Source organism: Perissodus microlepis, chromosome 17 (assembly GCF_051167445.1).
Source record: "Perissodus microlepis isolate ML-2025 ecotype Zambia chromosome 17, ASM5116744v1, whole genome shotgun sequence".
NCBI lineage: Eukaryota > Metazoa > Chordata > Actinopteri > Cichliformes > Cichlidae > Perissodus > Perissodus microlepis.
In genome coordinates, this window is record NC_140477.1 from 12,574,153 (window position 1) to 12,591,013 (window position 16,861).

At 41.5% G+C, this 16,861-nt stretch overlaps 1 protein-coding gene across 1 annotated transcript in view; it reads left to right on the forward strand.

Annotated features, from left to right (window-relative positions):
• The window catches only part of snd1 (staphylococcal nuclease and tudor domain containing 1), a 178,402-nt gene that overhangs the window by 154,365 nt on the left and 7,176 nt on the right, over window positions 1–16,861 (forward strand). The window contains exons 20-22 of the mRNA XM_084909460.1: window positions 601–670; window positions 3,562–3,675; window positions 7,924–8,127. Coding sequence (XP_084765586.1) covers window positions 601–670; window positions 3,562–3,675; window positions 7,924–8,127 — 388 coding nt within the window. The remainder of the gene's footprint in view (window positions 1–600; window positions 671–3,561; window positions 3,676–7,923; window positions 8,128–16,861) is intronic.

Sequence of the window (16,861 nt, forward strand, 5' to 3'; positions counted from 1 at the left end):
TGAAACGACACACTGAATCAAGTGTGAGGGAAAACAAGTTCTTATGTTGAGTCCGTATGAATTCACAGGAAGGATTTAGCCACTGTTGAGGCATTTTGTTGTTTTGTTTTCAGTTTTTTTCCCTTTAATTTAACCCTGATTAGTATGTCCTTGTAATAACAAGTTTATTTTCATTCGGATTGTCGGATACGCTTGAAAATATAACCGTTACAAAGTGAAACTGCTGGGTTTTTTGATTAGCACTAATGCACTGACGTTATTTGCTACAAGGCAAAAATAGGTTTAAATTTCTCTCTTTTATTGCATGGAGCCCCCCGTGCAATTCTCACAGCCCTGCTATGTCCTGATAGATCCCCTTTGTCCCACCTCACCCCGCCTCCTCTTCCACTCCTCTCCTCCGATCACAACAGACAGATCCTCCAACACATTCTCCCCAGGGAAATAAGCACAGAATCATTTACTCATCTCCTTTTCCTCTTGTGCCCTCTGTCTTCATCTGTTTCCCCTGTGCTGTATACTCTCTCGCTCTCTCTGCTCCCCGCTACCCCTTCCCTCTGTCTCTCTCTCAATTATTTATTTTTTATTTTTTTGCTGTTACAGGTACAGAGCCAGAGTGGAGAAAGTTGAGTCACCGGCAAAGGTCCATGTCTTCTACATTGACTATGGCAACGTGAGTAACTTTGTGACGATGAATTTGACTGACGTGTACGTTCTTGTCTTTGTCCCTTAATGATGGATTGTCATCATTAGAATATAAAACAAAGTGCTGGTGTTCAGGGCTCAAAACATATGCACAGTAGCAGTGCTTTTTCCTGGCCAAACCTATCAGCCAGAAGGAGTTTAGTAACTGAAGAGGGATTTTTTTCCATTATTATCCATCTATTCAGTCACCAGTTGTTTGCTTGTTCCCATATTTATTCAGCTGGAGTTTTTCTTTTGATGTGACTGAAGCAGACTGCTTTTATTCATTCTGTAACTATGACAAAAACAGAGCTGCCCCCCTCTCTGAGGATTCTCATTCAGTGACTCCGTGATGACGAAGGCACTACATCCTCACATACGCGTTACAATTGCGTCTCTGCCCACGTGCGTACACATGCTTTCGCATCACCATACCACCAAGTGGCTCATTCAGCCAACCCCCACCCCCGCGACCACCCTGCGGAGTTTTCCCATGATGCAGTGGAGCGGCACAGTGTGTGACTGACCTCAGAGCAGGGGACACGTCGAGGTTTGGTTGGCAGATGTGATGCATCCTGGCATGTTGCTGAAAGTGTGATTCTCCGAGGCTGACCCGGCACACAGAAAGGGGGAAAAAAATCAAGCTGCTATGTACCTCATTCTTTGTAGTTTTGCGTCATTTCAGTTTGGGTCAATCTGGCCTTGATTTTTACGGCTCAGGCTATTAGTTGATAATGTTGCAACCTCGCTCGGGAACAGGTCAGTACCTGAATTATTATGTGATCATTAGAAAACACAGCAGAACACTTTTGGCATTTCATTTTTAAAGCCCGCGTTCAAAGTGCTGTCAAACCTGAATATGGCGGCGATAAATCTTAACGTTTTAGCCATAATAAATGTTCAAGGTTTTCTCTGTCTAGACTGTACAGACCAGTGAACACATTAGCCTAAGATATGGGGGTCGTTAAATTAACTCCCCACTTCTAACGGCCATATTTGTCTGACTTTCCACCGCAGTGTAGCCTGTGGTGATCAGTGATTGGTTATTGCTCACGTGTGCCCTACCTGTGTTGATATATCAAGTTTATTGCTTCATAACATTGACATACAGTGCATACTTTTAATTTTTATACATTTTTTAAAAAAGATCTGGGAGCCAAGTCAAAGCACAGCACTGAACTAACAATCGGTATTGTGAACATGCATAAAACTGTTGTTTTTATGGACTTTTCTGTGACATTTTAAAGGGGACCTATTGTACTTGCTTTCTGTCATAGATGTATTGTTACATTAGTGGATGTTCATATTAAACATGGCCAAAGTTTTAAATAATCTACAAGCAGTCACTGTGAGCCAAAACCTCAGGCTTCAGACAACTTATTATTACTTTTTGCTTTGGATGATGTCAGTGAGAGCAAATGCACTTAATAAAGATCTCCCACCCACCGACCCACTCTTCAAACCTTTTGTTTCTGAAGGCTAGCCAATTAGAGGAAAGCTGGTTTAAAGGCAAGGGGGACAGAGGTAAAATGGCTTGTTTTACAATACTCCACTATAGAAGCTTAGAGAGTAGAAAATCTGGTTTTGGGAATGAATACAACAGGTCCCATGTAATGTCAGTGCAAAACAAATGAATTCAACCTGAAATGCCTATCATAGGCACTTTAAAGATAGGCTTTACAAGCCTTTGGTACTTTCTTTCATTTTTGTGATTTGGTGTTGGAAGCATTTGTTGGTGACAATCAATTTGACATGTATAGCTTTCTTTACTCTTAGCTCGTAGCTAAACTAGAGAGCAAATCTAGTTTAGGCTACGTTCAGACTGCAGGCAAAAGCGCATCAAATCTGATTTTTTTTGACCCTATGCGACCCACATCCGATCACGGTATGACAGTGTGAACAGCACAAATCCGATATTTTCAAATCCGATCTGGGTCACTTTCGTATGTGGTACTGAATCCGATACATATCCGATGTTTTAGAAAGCGACTGCTGTTTGAACGGTCAAGTCGCATTAAATCCGTCTTTTACGTCACTGACACAAGACAGACGCCAATTATCAGCGCTGGAGAAGCACCCGAGAAGACATCGCGAACACTTCCTGGCCATCCAGCGTAGATGTCAGTGAAACTGTTGGGAAGACAACGTTGGAGAAACGTGAACATTTTATTTGTACTGTATAATCTGCAGATTCTGACAGAAATCTGCAACTATCCTTTGAAGCACCGCTCCTCTAAAACAGCAATGAGGATAATTATTAGGTTATTTACATTATTATGTAAATAACAAAATAACTTAAAGCAAAAATTGGGAAACGTAAAGTCCGAAGTCTTTATATTAAGGGCCATCAGTCAAACAATATTGTTTGGTCTGGGTCTAAACAGAGCGCGTTGTGTGTGACGTCTTCTTTTGCGCATGCGGGCCGCTTTGAGCGTTCACACTAGAGCGCGCTTGCTGTCGCATTTTATTTGTAGTGTGAACAAGCAGACAAAAAAAATCGGATTTGATCAAAAAATCGGAATTGAGCATTAAGACCTGCAGTGTACAGATGGCACAATTGATACAATATTATTTGAGAGATGGGGGCTGGAATGCCAGAAATTAATAAGCAGACAATGATAACAAGCTATGTTTTTTTGTGTGTGGGTCATATAGGTAACAGTTCACTATCTCAAAATGTGAAACTCATGAACAGTTTAAGGTATAAAATCTTTACTGTTTGGAAATACCATTGAGGCTTCACTGATCCTGTAACTGACCTCATTTCTTAAAAAATGGAAATAAAACAAACTCCATTTTTATGTGATTGCGATTGATGTGGCAGCTTGTAATGAACCTGTTTTGTATTGATTGTTATTTTTGTCCTTCTTTCATATTCAGAGGGAAGTTGTGTCATCCACCCGTCTGGCTCCCATACCTCCGGCCTTCAGCACCAGGACCCTGCCAGTACAGGCCACCGAGTATACCTTCGCCTTCATCCAGGTCCCCCAGGACGTAAGTGCACAGACGAGCACGCGCGCAGAGCTGAGATATGTGTCGCAGCTGAAAGCTTCAAAATTAACTTTGAGATATCGGCTTCTTCAGTCTCATTTTCTGCCAGCGTTTGAAAGTCGACTTTCCTGGCAAGACATGAAAACTGTTTGAGTTTCACTTATCACACGGGGCGATAAGTCTGCAACTGACAGACGGGGTTGAGTTGTCATTCCAGGCGAGTGTTAGTGAAAATTATGCTCATACATAATGCATATTGTACAAAGCAGACACAACAATGACAAACACCAAGTCATTGATTTACTTGTTTGCACCAGATTTGAATATAATTGGGTGCCCAGACATGGTTTTATTAACAGTTTGATAGGATGGATTTCGATATACACGCTGCTTCAGCTGCCCGAACTTTCTCATGTTACAGAGCGATTAAAAGCCTTCCAATTGCTTTGTGTGTTTGTGTACTTGGATGTCCATCTGACCATCTGATAGCAGAGCACCAGTGCATTTTTTTTCCCTCCACGGCACTAATCTTCTTGTTTACATCTGAGTGTGTTTTCTCAACCTCCAGTGACCACTGGTGTGTGTTTATGTCTCAGCATGTGTGTGAGTGACTGTGTTTTGTGCGTGTCATGGGGGGGTCAACCGATTGGTAGCGTTTTGAGCGAGCAGCATTCCAAATACAAATAAAACAGAAGCATGTTTTCGTTTGGTATGTGCCCGATTGGCGCATTAGAGTGAGTGTTTACAGGGTTTGGATTTCACTTAACTCAGTGTGCGGAGCATTTGCGTGTTTCACAAAATAATATGATCACACACATTTACAGTAAACAGAGTCTAAATGTTTAGGACGGCTGTGGAATCATTTTTATGGTCAGTTTAGAGGCTGTAGTCAGTGTATCAAATGCGCTTAACAGTGTAAGCAAAAGAGGCTCCATTTATTCTAAAACATGGCAACCCTGTGAAGGAAATGTTTTGTTTTGTGCATCAGTGAGACAGCCTGTTGTGTTATACAGTCAAATTGCAAATTTGATATCATTATGTTTTAATATGTAGCGTAAAGTATTTTTAATGGGCTTGTGAATGTGAGGAAACATAGTCAAATAGCAGAGTATCAATCAAATCCACATCGGCACCCCCTTTAAAAACCACTGGATAGATTGGCACAGGGATGTCAAACATAAGGCCCGGGGGCAAAAATCAACCCACCAAATAGTCTAGTCTGGCCCACTGGACATCTGATAAAAATACAGTTTACAATAAATTTATAAATAAGTCTAAAATTTAAAGTTTTAGAGCTTTTCCTGCTGATGAAAACCTCTCACCAAAGTAACCTCATAATAGATAAATGATGAAAAAAAATGTTCACAGAAATAAAGAAAGAAAGAAAAAGAGAGTATACAATGACAGGACGGTCTGTGCAATGAGCTAACAGATTCTTTTTTGTCATGTCACACATTTATTTCTCACAATTAAATCTCAAAGCAACTTTTTTTTTTCCATTTAGAAATTTTTAAAAAACAGACGTGTGAAATTGATTTTTTTTTTCATATATTAAAATGTGTCAGGGATTAAATTTGTAGTTAAAGTTGTTTATACTGCGGGCTGGACGTGGCCCACAGTATCAAATTTGTTTAATATCCCTGGCATCGTCAATATTTAAGCGTAGCCTAATATATTGTTGGATGTGAAAACAGAATCACTTTCACTAAAAAGAAAGAAAAAGAAGAAAAAGTGCATGTGTTCACAAGCAGGTGGTACCAGGGTGCATGCTGTCACCTGTCTCATGAGTCAGTGATGAAGTGGCCCATCTGTTGATCCAGCCCAGGGGACAGAGGCATCACCTACACCTTACAGCCTGCAGACACACACACACACACGCGCACAAAGCTAAACCACATGTTGGAGGTTGACATGCACCTTACCCCTCTCTGTCAGTCTGCATCTGTTCTTTCCTATTTCTCTTTTCATTTTCCTCTTTTCTTGTGTTCGCCATCTGTTTTTTCTCTATGTCACTCAAACTGACAGCACGTGACAGCCCACGACCCCTTTTGTACCACACCTTTGCTGCTGCGCTTGAAAAAAGCTTGCTGCTTTGTCTTGCAATCTGCAACCTGACACCTTTACACAAGATGTTCACCATCCTGAGTCATTCATTGTCAGTCGTATATCTTTCTTAACACAGTTCTGCCAGTAGCGTAAGATCATTCTCCTGCCTCCTAATGCCTTTTCATATAGCGACAATATCTTTGTAGGGGGGGGGAAATGCCAAGGTACACTCTCACTGTTCTGCTGTTTTGAAGGAATAACACTTTTAACTTAAAGTTTTTATTTGCAAAGAGGCACAGCGTGTTATTTCCATGACATCTCACTCCAGCAGCATCTACCACATATTTATCAGTAATTAATCCAGTTTTCTCGTGTGCATCACGAACTCTCAGCTGCCTTGCCATTTTCTTTAGTTTGCCTTTTCAGCTAATTAAAACTGTTTTTGCTAAGACTGTTCTTGTAGAAAAGATGAACACCCAAATTATTTCTTTTAACAAATGCCAGACAGAAGCACTCCAACCAAAATAGCCACTTTCTAATGGTAGTGGCTTATAAACAAGCCTACTATTCCATCCAATTACTCAATCACGTACTAAATTGCATCGCTTACACTGGACTGCTATCGATCTCTTCTCATTAACAGACGTGCAACTTAAGTGGTGAAAAAAATACACTTTTTCTTTTTTAGGGGGGGGAGCTAAAATTACAAAGCAAAGGTCACTAGACAAAACTGTAGAACACCTGCTGACACTACACCTCTATTTTATTCTTTTCATAATTTGCTTCAAATAATTTGCGCAAAGAAGACAAATAATTTTTGCTTCAAAAAGAAAAAAAAAAAAAGGTGCTTTGTGCACCTTTGTTACAAGATGTAACATTATCTTGTCTGAGAAGTTTGGCTTGTGTTGTTTTTATTAAAAATTACCTTTTCTTCATAGCATTTTAATATCGCTCAAAGCAAGTCATTTTAAAAAAGAAGTGTTTTGTTATCCGAATGTAAGCTGAGGTGCAAATGCAAACATTGTTGCCCTCAAGTGCTTCAGAAATGTCTGTTCTACACACAGTGGATGAGAGCAGGTCACTGAAAGGCACTCATTAATTTTGTATCGTCTCTTCACGAGTGTCAGTGCAATTCCTCTTCTATAGTAGTCTCTCTCTGCGTTTTTCCCTTTCCTCCTGTATCAGCTGTCTCTCTGTCTCTCTTATCTCCCTCACTCTCTTACTTTCTGACACACACTGACTCGCTCTTCCTCTTTTCCCCTCTCTCAACGTTGCCTCGAGCTTCCCTGCAGCGCCTGTGACAAGTTTGCCAGGGGGAGAGCGGGGACAAAAAAGGCCCTTAGTTTTGTGCCTAGAACAAGCTTCCCTGCCCACACTTGCTCACACACACGCGCGCGCACGCGCTCACTCACACACACGCACATAACCCAAGGGCGGCTAGTTCGAAGGGGGTTGCCATGGAGACAAGACCAGGGCGAGAAAGAAAGGAAGCGAAGAGATGGATGGAGTAGGGGAGAGATGGATGATAGCCAGGGACTGATTTTTGTTTCTAAGTGTCTTCTTGCCTTTGAAGTTGTGGCTCCTTTTTTCTTTTTTTCCCCCACCCCGATTGCTGGAGGACGTGAGGTCAGGATTGATCTGCAGCTGTTCCACCTCCTTCTCTACCATATGTTCAAACAAATGCTGGCCTTTCACATTTGAGAAGGTTAGGAATTAGTTTTCTTATACCTGAGGAATAAGAAAGGAGAAGACGACTGATCTAGATGAGGAGAAGGTTCAATAGGAGTCTAACCATAGATGCTTCAGACAGACTAAAGCCTCTTCAGCTGGTTGAGTAGATAACTGTCATTTGTATAACTGACATGAATGAGGTGGTGTTATTATTGTCCAGTAGGGTTTTTCCCCCATTTACCAGTGTTTGTTTCCAACAGAATGATGTTACAGTTTGGCTGGTGCACATCTACACTGCTTCAATCAGTCTCTAGATTGCATTTGTGAGCCATCAGTGATAACCTACTTAATTATCTCTTTCATCTTTTTTTTTCTTTTACTTTCTCCCTCCCCTCTTATTCATTTCTTCTATTATCAACTCAATTTTCATTTTTTCACTCTTTAATCCAACATCCATTTCTACCCAATTGTCTCCCTCTTGCACCACCTTCCATTCCTTCCTCATCTTTTCTTAAAATCCTCTCACTTCTTCAGGAGGACGCCCGTGCTGATGTGGTGGACTGCGTGGTGCGAGACATCCAGAACAGCCAGTGCCTGTTGAATGTGGAGTACTCGGGTGCCACCTGCCCACACGTCACAATACAGTTTGGGGACACCAAGGAGGACGTGGGCCTCGGCTTGGTCAAAGAGGGCTTAGTCATGGTGGATGTCCGCAAGGAGAAGCATCTGCAGAAGATGGTAAGTGAGGAGAGGAGATGTGATGCTGGTGACGCAAGCTCTCATTGTTAGATTAAAAAAAAAAAAAAATTCCTTGTTGTTTCTGTTGTTTCCATGCTGCTTCTCTCCCTTAGTGAATTGGCTGCTGTTATGTTTAGGCAACCAGACCTATTCTCAGTCTACGTTAATTAGTCTTCTGGTCTCAACAGGGCCATAGATGTGGTAGTCGTGTAATTACATAGCTGATATTTATAGGTAGCGTTAAGATTTATGGTACTGCTGCTTTTATCAGTTCCACTACTGTAATGTTTGGGTTGAGTTTGTTTTTAGACTTTTTTTTCTTCTTGTGGAAAATAAAAGACATTTATGATGTGTTAAACAGAGAGAACCTGAAAGAGCTTTGTTTGAAATCAAAAAGTTAAATCCGCCTCTGTTTGTGTGCAGTGAGCTGACGCGCTGAATGGTACTCTGACCTTTTCACATTTGAATTTCTGAAAATACTCCTAGCCAAATAATCAGCTGGCTAATGGTTCCTTTTAATTTTAGTTACCCATATTCAATGAGGTAGGCAGTTGAAAACTGCGTTTATCAACCTGAATGTAATTCACTAGGTGTTTCAACAGGCTGCTTGTTTTGCCAGTAAAGTTTAAATGTTTGCTTCTTCCTGCTGTAAAATCCCGCAGCATGTGAAACTGAAAGCCGCCTTCACCTCTCTAAAAAAGCTAGAACCATTCAAGATTGGGAATAGCAAAAACGCATCATCATTTCTCCATGGCTGACAGCTGAACCACTTTTCAATAATACAGTCTTAAATAATTTAGCCCCTCTGCCTGTTTAAAACTAGTCCTTGCTGCCCATCTTTAATTGTTTCAATGCAGTTCAACTTTGCAAACAGCGGCCGACAGTTATTCATAGTTTGTGGTTTGGGTGAGATGTGAATTGGGTGTTTTTGCTTAAGATGAATTAACAGTTATCGACTGCCTCCCAGAAAACAAGTCAGCGAGAGAAATATGATGTCACTGAATTTGGATCTCAGCACTGTTCACTGTTGACAATAGCGCAAGTTTGTTGGACTGCAGTTTTAGATACACAGTGAATATTTGGCGTTCTCACTGGCGAATGACCCGATTGCATATTATTTCACATTACGAGGTCTTTTGCTTCCTAGCAGTTAAGTAATTACACGTTTTGGTGCTAGTTTGTCATGGAGAATTTCTCAATACATGAAAGCTAGCACTACACTGAAAGGCTGCAGATTTTCTAAATGTAAACACTGTGGCACAAAGGACTTAATGCTTATCTCATCTCACTTGTCAAACACAAGTCTCACAATACACATTAAAACACCTACACTTTGCCTCAGACGGTGGCCATTTTGTCAAACCACGAAGCATCACTCATGTGCTTTTCTCTCATTATGCTAATTCTCCTCGTAGACTCAAAGCCACTCTGTACATGAAAGATAAAGAAAAACGGAGGATATTTATTCCTGCTGCAATTACTCCTTCTGCACAAGCGCATTATTAGTCACTCTTATTTATTTCAAAATTAAAGCTCACAAAGGAACAGAGTAATGTGTCCACCACAGTGTAATCGCTCATAAATATAATCAGATTCTATATTAATCTAAATTAGAAGCTACTGGGAAGAAGAGACTTGTCAACGCAGTGTTTCAAACAATTTATTTACTCTCCCATCCCGCCTTAGTCGATAAAGCGCTGTGCATCGTTGTGAGAGTGTTTTGAACTCTGACCTCCCAAGAATAGCCAGCAGCCGTAATGCAGTCTCTGGTTAATGGTCCCTTTAGACAAAGGACGGTGATTAAAACCTCCCAGCAGTTCAACTAATAGGCTTAAAGACTCCACAGATTTAGGTTTTGTTGGATCAAACAGTTCCTCTTTAGTATGCAACAGCTGTGCCTCCACATGCATTTGCCTCTTCTGTGCTGGCTTCAGACAAATATTTTGATGTGGAGAAAGCCTAACAAGCAGCAGTGTTGCCAAAGTGTTTACAAGTGTGTGTTAAGTAAAGCTCTACAGCTTTCTTGTTGATAATTCCACCCATCAAGTCTGCTTCCAAGCTCAAAGCCATCTTCCACATTCTCTTCTTCGTGAAAACAAACTCGAGTAGGATCAGACGACCTCTGAAACATCTAAACGTGGTGAATTGTGCGTCTGAGTCACAGTATATGTGGGCTTATTTGCTAGACTTCTGTTTGCTGTTCTGCTCTTTATAGCATTATTAGAAATGATGAGCATCTATCGGTTTGTTGGGTGACAGAAAATCAACAATTGATTAAATGTCTTTGGTTGGCCATTTGTTTTGTTTTTTAGCCAAAAAGAATAACGTGTTAAGTAACCAAATATTGTGGAAATGAATTGATAATTAAAATACGAATGAGTTTTAGCTTGAAAGAGAACCATTCGTTTTTATAGTTTTAATCACAAATCAAAGCTGCTCAAAGTCAAGCTGTTGTACAGTTCCCATTTCCCTCTTTCTTGTAGGCTGCTCAGGATGAATGTGTTCACCTTACTTTACATTTTGCTGTAGTGAACTTGGACTGTTGATGGAGAGTAATTTGTGTGCAAGGTGCATTGTGGCTGGGAGATTCATGAGCCCAACTGTGCCTGCTGCTAGCACGACAACAGAAAACGTTATCTTGAAGGTGCAATAGAGCCAAAAAAATGTTCTAAAGTACAACTTCTTGGTGACCTCTGGATCATTCTTCCCCTATATAGAAATTCTCCCAAAGCTCAGTAGTGTAGTATCCAAGCATTCTTGCTTTGCACCCTGTGCTCTTTTACTCCTCCCTTCTGCCTTTTCATGCATCTAGACTATCAGCCTCCTTGTAAAAATGACTTTTGTCCTTTCTGTCTGTTCCATTTTGTTTCTGTTCTTTAGTCATTATCCATGCCTGGGCGTTGGAACATGGTCATTGTAATCTGTACTCTAGTGCTAAAGCATTACGTAACAGATGGGCTGTAATGTTCACTGGCACTTCAGCAACCATTAATAGTCAGTCATAAGTGCACGGAAGGTTAACACCAGTCTTTGAGGATGGCAGTGTCGCAATAGAGCAAAAGCAGGAAGGAAAATTCATCCATTTGGGTCTTTATTTCTTTTTTCTAATGCCTCTCTGCCTTAAGCCCTTCTTTAGTAGATGCTCACTATGCACACCATATGGACAGCTATCACATCTGCTGTATAGCAGTGTCATGAAAAGGTATAAACATTGTGAAAGTGTAGGTGAAATGATGATCATATACCAGCTGCTTCATCTTAAATCTCTAGTTCCACTTTAAAGGAAGGTGAGAAAGAGGAAATGGGAGAATCAGATGGAAGATACTGAGCCTAATTATGATCAATAGAAAGTTCTTAATAAAGAACTTACCCACTGATGTCCTTGGAAAATAAAGCTCCAAGTCATATAATATGAAAATGATCCAAAGCGACAGACTAACCTGAATCAGAACAGCTGTAAATATTTTAAACTGTTAATAACCACTATTCACCCTCATAACATACTGGATGTGCGTAATCAAGAGATTTAAATCTCATAGTGTAAACTGTCACATGCATATGGCATATCATGTGTAGTCCATCTGCTCATGTGTTTTTATTAAGCTTTTATATTTAGATTATCTGTGTAGCTGTCTGTTCTTGGACTCTATCACTGTTCTGACATTTTAAATTCAGCTATAGAGCTCGGCAATGTGCACGCTTCTGTGGTAACAAAGGGGTGTTTGTGTACTGCTGTGCTCTGACTGTTAGGTAAATTTGGCCACAGTTCGTAGAAGAAGCCAGCCGTACATGTTTTCATCAAATTAGTATCATAAATGAGCAGTAAAGCTGAACAGCCACGTTATGGTTGCCTTTGGTAGCAATATTTAGAGCGATGTGTCATTTGGTCTGATTGCCCCTGTTGGCAACTGCTGTCATTGAGATGAAGAAAATTTGTATCTCTTTACTTCAGTGTAAAATGGAGCATTTGTGTCATTTTCTCTGACAGTAAAAGTGTAGAGGGAAAAAGGCATCGGGATGCACGAGAAAACAATTTTCCATCCAGTTATAAACGCTTAAGAACGACAATGCTGTTCACTTTGGCAAACAAGAGATAATGAATGTTTGCCAAATGTCCTGTTGGACTGTTCTGTGTACAAAGAAAGTGACTTTTTAAAAACACACACATTTAGATCCTCTCTCATGCGCTAACCTGAGACTTGAACACAGACTTCAAGGCACAAGAGATATACTTAGCCAGCCTTAAATCGTCCTGGCACCATCAACTATCCACTCGCAGAAGGGCAGCTTTCCACACTGGTGCCCACTTAACAGACTTCTGTTTCTTTTTTCACCCTTTTTATTGTCTTTCTCAACTCACTGTTCACCTTATCTTTTTAGTTTTTTCCACTCCATCCCTTCTTTCTTGTTCCACACCTACGCAGTCCATTCCTCTGAATTCTTGTATATACCAGTGCCTCATTTCTGATTGTCATATTTCTCCCCATGTGTTCTGTTTTCAACTTTTAGTATATTTATGTTATCCTGGGCCTGAGCCATGTCATTTAGATGTCAATGGCGAGGTGCCTCATTTGGCTTTTGCTGATGTGCTGATTTGCATTTCGTCTTTCAGTGCTGTGTCACGATGAGCAATAATCCCCGGGAATTATAGTGGAGAGGAGCTCAGATCAAACCTGCTGGTGGCCTCATAATGAGCTGTGATTTAAAATGCAGTTATGTGCAATTATTTGCAACTTACCTCAGATGTTTCTGCCCTTCAAACCCACACAAGGTTGATAATAATGCCCACAAGTTGCATGACAGATATATTATTTTCTTTCTACCTGATTGGGCACACAAGTAATAAGTGCCTGGAGCAGATATTTTTAGCTACTGCACAGAACTTCACACTCGCACTTAATATTTCTTTATCCAAGTTGTAATGAGCCTGTCATGGCAGCTCAAGTGGAAGATGTCTGTGTGGTTAGGAGCGCTGTCGTTTGTGCTCTGCTGCTTTTCACCAGTGTTTTCTGTCAGCAGCTGCCAACAAATATGACTGATTCAAACTGTGGCGGGCCACGGTGCCGACTGTCTCACTCGGTCACCTCATCTAACCGAAGTCTGTGCTGGCCCCCAAAGTTCATTAGTGTTACAAGCTAATAATCTCCAGCTTACTAATTACAACTCAATTACAAATACGGAAGCGTCTGCCTTCACCACCATAATTATTATCAATCACCAACAGCCAAGCTGGAGTATCGACTTCGCTTCCACCTTGTTCCCCACAGAAAGGATTAAGATACCTTAACCTAATGTATATAAAGATGGAGAGAAGATCTTTACCTAAATGTTTTCGTGAGTGTGTCGGCAGAAGGTGGACTGTGGGGGAAACAGCTGTGAGGTGGCCTATTCAAAGTGAAAGCTATAATTACCAGGAACCCCTCAGGAAATATGATTTTATTTTTTGCCTTTTATCTTCTTGCTCTGTGTTCTTGCCGTATTCACACTGATGCTTTGCTTTTACTGTATGAATTTTGAGCAGCTGACTTTATAGTTGTGAAAAGCTTTGATGGCCCAGAAGAGACGCCTGTAAGCGGAAGCTCACATGATGTGAGGTTTGTTTATTCAGACTTTTTTTTTTCCCCTTTTCCGTACACAAAGGGCCTCTTGGGTAGTGTAGTTTTCTTACAACTTGCTATAGTCCCCAGTGTTAGCTAGTAGGACAGAATAATTGTGTTAATGGAGTTTGAAAATGTAGATAAAGAGGGAGCTGAATATGGGGAAATCAGGAAAGAGGGTCACACGTGCAGAGGGCTGCCTCCAGGGATCGCCTCTTCCATTTATCAAACCACGATTGCCCCTTTAGTCTCCAGTCAAGGGTCTCATGTGGTGAGCACCTCTGCTGCCATGCTGTTAAGGCACTGCTTTGGACATTGAAGATATGCCTCCTGGGAGTGTTGTTGCCTCTGTAGAGTAGGTTCTTTGTAACAAATTGAGGCCTGGTGGGCAAACCACGTTTCATGTAACACTGTTCCCCAAGAACAGGAGTCACATATGTAGCTGTCCCTCATGTATTTGACATGGAGGAAAGGAGGAAAACGATAGTAAAACACACAAGTGCAAACCTGGGAGAGGAATACCAAAGATAAATAGTAATGTAGTAAAATTTGTGTTTGTGAAATTGTAATAAAAATGCCAATAAGATTAAAAGAAGAATAACAAAAAATAGCAGGTTGGAGTTTGTGTGGCCGAGTACAGAAAGTAGGTACCCCACAGTGTATCAGATTTCCGCCGCCTCCGCCCCCAACCCAAAAAGTCTTCACCGTGTCATTTATAAATGGCTTTTAGCCATATCCAGTCCACCAGTTGACTGATTTTTCAGGTTGCTGCCCTCGCTTTTCAACCCCCAACGCCTGTCACAGCCCATCAAGAGCCTCTTCATCCCCCAAAAACCCACAGGGCACACATAAACACCCCCCCACTGAGTGTCACGGGTGTGTTACAGCATAACCGCTCTCCACCAATAGCTCAATACCTAATTTACAAGTAGAGTTAGAGATGGGGCCTTTTAATGGACATTTTCTGCTCCCCATTATTGACTGCATACACACTAGCATGCACTTTCCTCCCCTGCTGGCACTGCTCTGAGGGTCTTTTTTTTTTTTTTGTAAATGTCCTAACTGACACGCGCCACTTCACAGATGCCATTCCTTCTGCAGATGTGTACACACACACACACACACACTGTTACACGCCATCCTCCCTCCTAAGACCCCGGGGTGAATACAGGAGGGGAGCAGAGGCACCAGGCTGTTTTAATTTATACTGTTTTGTGATATCTGACCTTGCTGGGAAAAATAAAATGGTATTGGAGAAGAGCAAAATGTTCTTACACAACTTTTATGAGAGTAAATTTGCACATTAGGGTGAGATGCAGTGGTGTTATTGCATATTTACAAGAGAAGTTCCTTCCAGAACATCTGGGAGAGCACTAGACACTGTTTGCATTTGCATTTGTTGTATGTGCTTGGGGTACACGAATGTGTCCTCTTTAACTCCACGAACCTACGCTGGTGGGCTTGTCATGCCACGTTCCCAACAAAGCATCTGATCTCATCCGACAGCCATGCTGGGGGGACCAGCATGTAACAGGACGTAGTCTTAGTTTGCAGCAGACAGGGGCAATGACACTCATGCACTCGATGTGCTTTGGCTTTTTGGTGGGGGTTTGGGAAGGAGCAAAATCACACCGATGCAAAGGAAAGCAGTGTGCTGTGATTTCTAACACGAGATAAAACGATGGGTCATCGCAAAATGGAGTTTTGCTAATTTCATTTTATCTCGATTATCAGGTTTTAATAAGTGTTGCAGGCCAACAAGGGTAGTCTGGTAGCTCATTATTTGGCACTGTTGCCTCATAGCATGAGGGACCTAAGTTAAATACCCAGCTGGGTTATGTCTACTTCAGAAGCTTCAATTTCCCCTGCTTAGTTAATGCCAGAGCATTCACGGAAAAGACAGGATCTGAATCTGAAGAGTTTCACTTTGTGGTCAAAATGAACAAATAAGCCAACAAAAATAGTTAATTGTAAGTGTTTGATCATTTGTGCAGCCCTAGTAGAAAGTAAAGAAAGGATTAGGAGAAATAAAAACCACACACAAAAAACAAATTGCCAGACATTGATCTACTTTGTTTTACATCCATTAAAAAAATAAATAAAAAATCTGATTCAGTGTCTTTCTATCTTGTCTTTACATAAGCACCACTGCATTCCTTCAGTCCTGACACATGACAAACCTTCAAGGAGTCCCTCCCTTGTTAGCTATGCGTGGACATGTTGATTGAAAGATGTCTCATAGGACAGTCCATTGCTTAACAGAGCATTCTCAACTGGAAACACCCTGAGCTGCGGACATGAAAGCTATTATTTTCTGGAAGAAGCTCTGACGACGATCCGTCTGCTGCAGAGTTTTTTGTTTTCAGTGTAGTCAAAAGGAGGCTGTGATGGCAGGCAGGCGGGGGGGGCATGAAACAAGACGAAATAAGGATTGATAGAGTGGGATGAAAAAAAACAAGAGCAAAGCAGCAACAAAGAAATAGTGACAAAAGGCTGTTAGTGGCAGTTTTTATGTTGGAGTTTGACTGCATGTGTCTGAGAGGCTGTGCGCCTGATCATCATTGCTGCTAATGAGAAAAGTGCAACATGCACAGAGGACACGCCTCATTGTTCCCTTTCCACTCGGGTGGTTTTTAAGTCCTCTGACATCCCATATCGTCAGCGAGGACCACGTGAACACACCCGGGCACCGAAACGTCGATTAGTCACTTGTTTTTCATACACACGCCATCCAAAAATCTGGCTAAATCTGGTTTTACTTAAGCATTTTCACGTGCTGTGAAATTCAAAGAAGACGCAGCTCACCTACGCACCAGACGTGCACAACCTGTCACAAAAGTGCCGCGTTAGCTCTCGCTCCGATCCACCACTTTCACACCGCACTTAGCAGAACACCACCTGGGCATGGCATGCTGGCCAGTGCGGGGAAATGCACGGTCTCCTTCCCTCGCTGCCTCTCTCACTCTCGCAGATTCACAGCCAGTCAGATACACAGACTAGTGCCAAACCGCCAGACCGACACCACCTGTCGTTCATCTTACGGGAAGCATCACACTTACACAAAGTCTCCCACCAAGTCTTGCGTGAGAAAGTTACCTGCATACATTAACGCTGAGTCAAAAGTATTTTCAGATCCT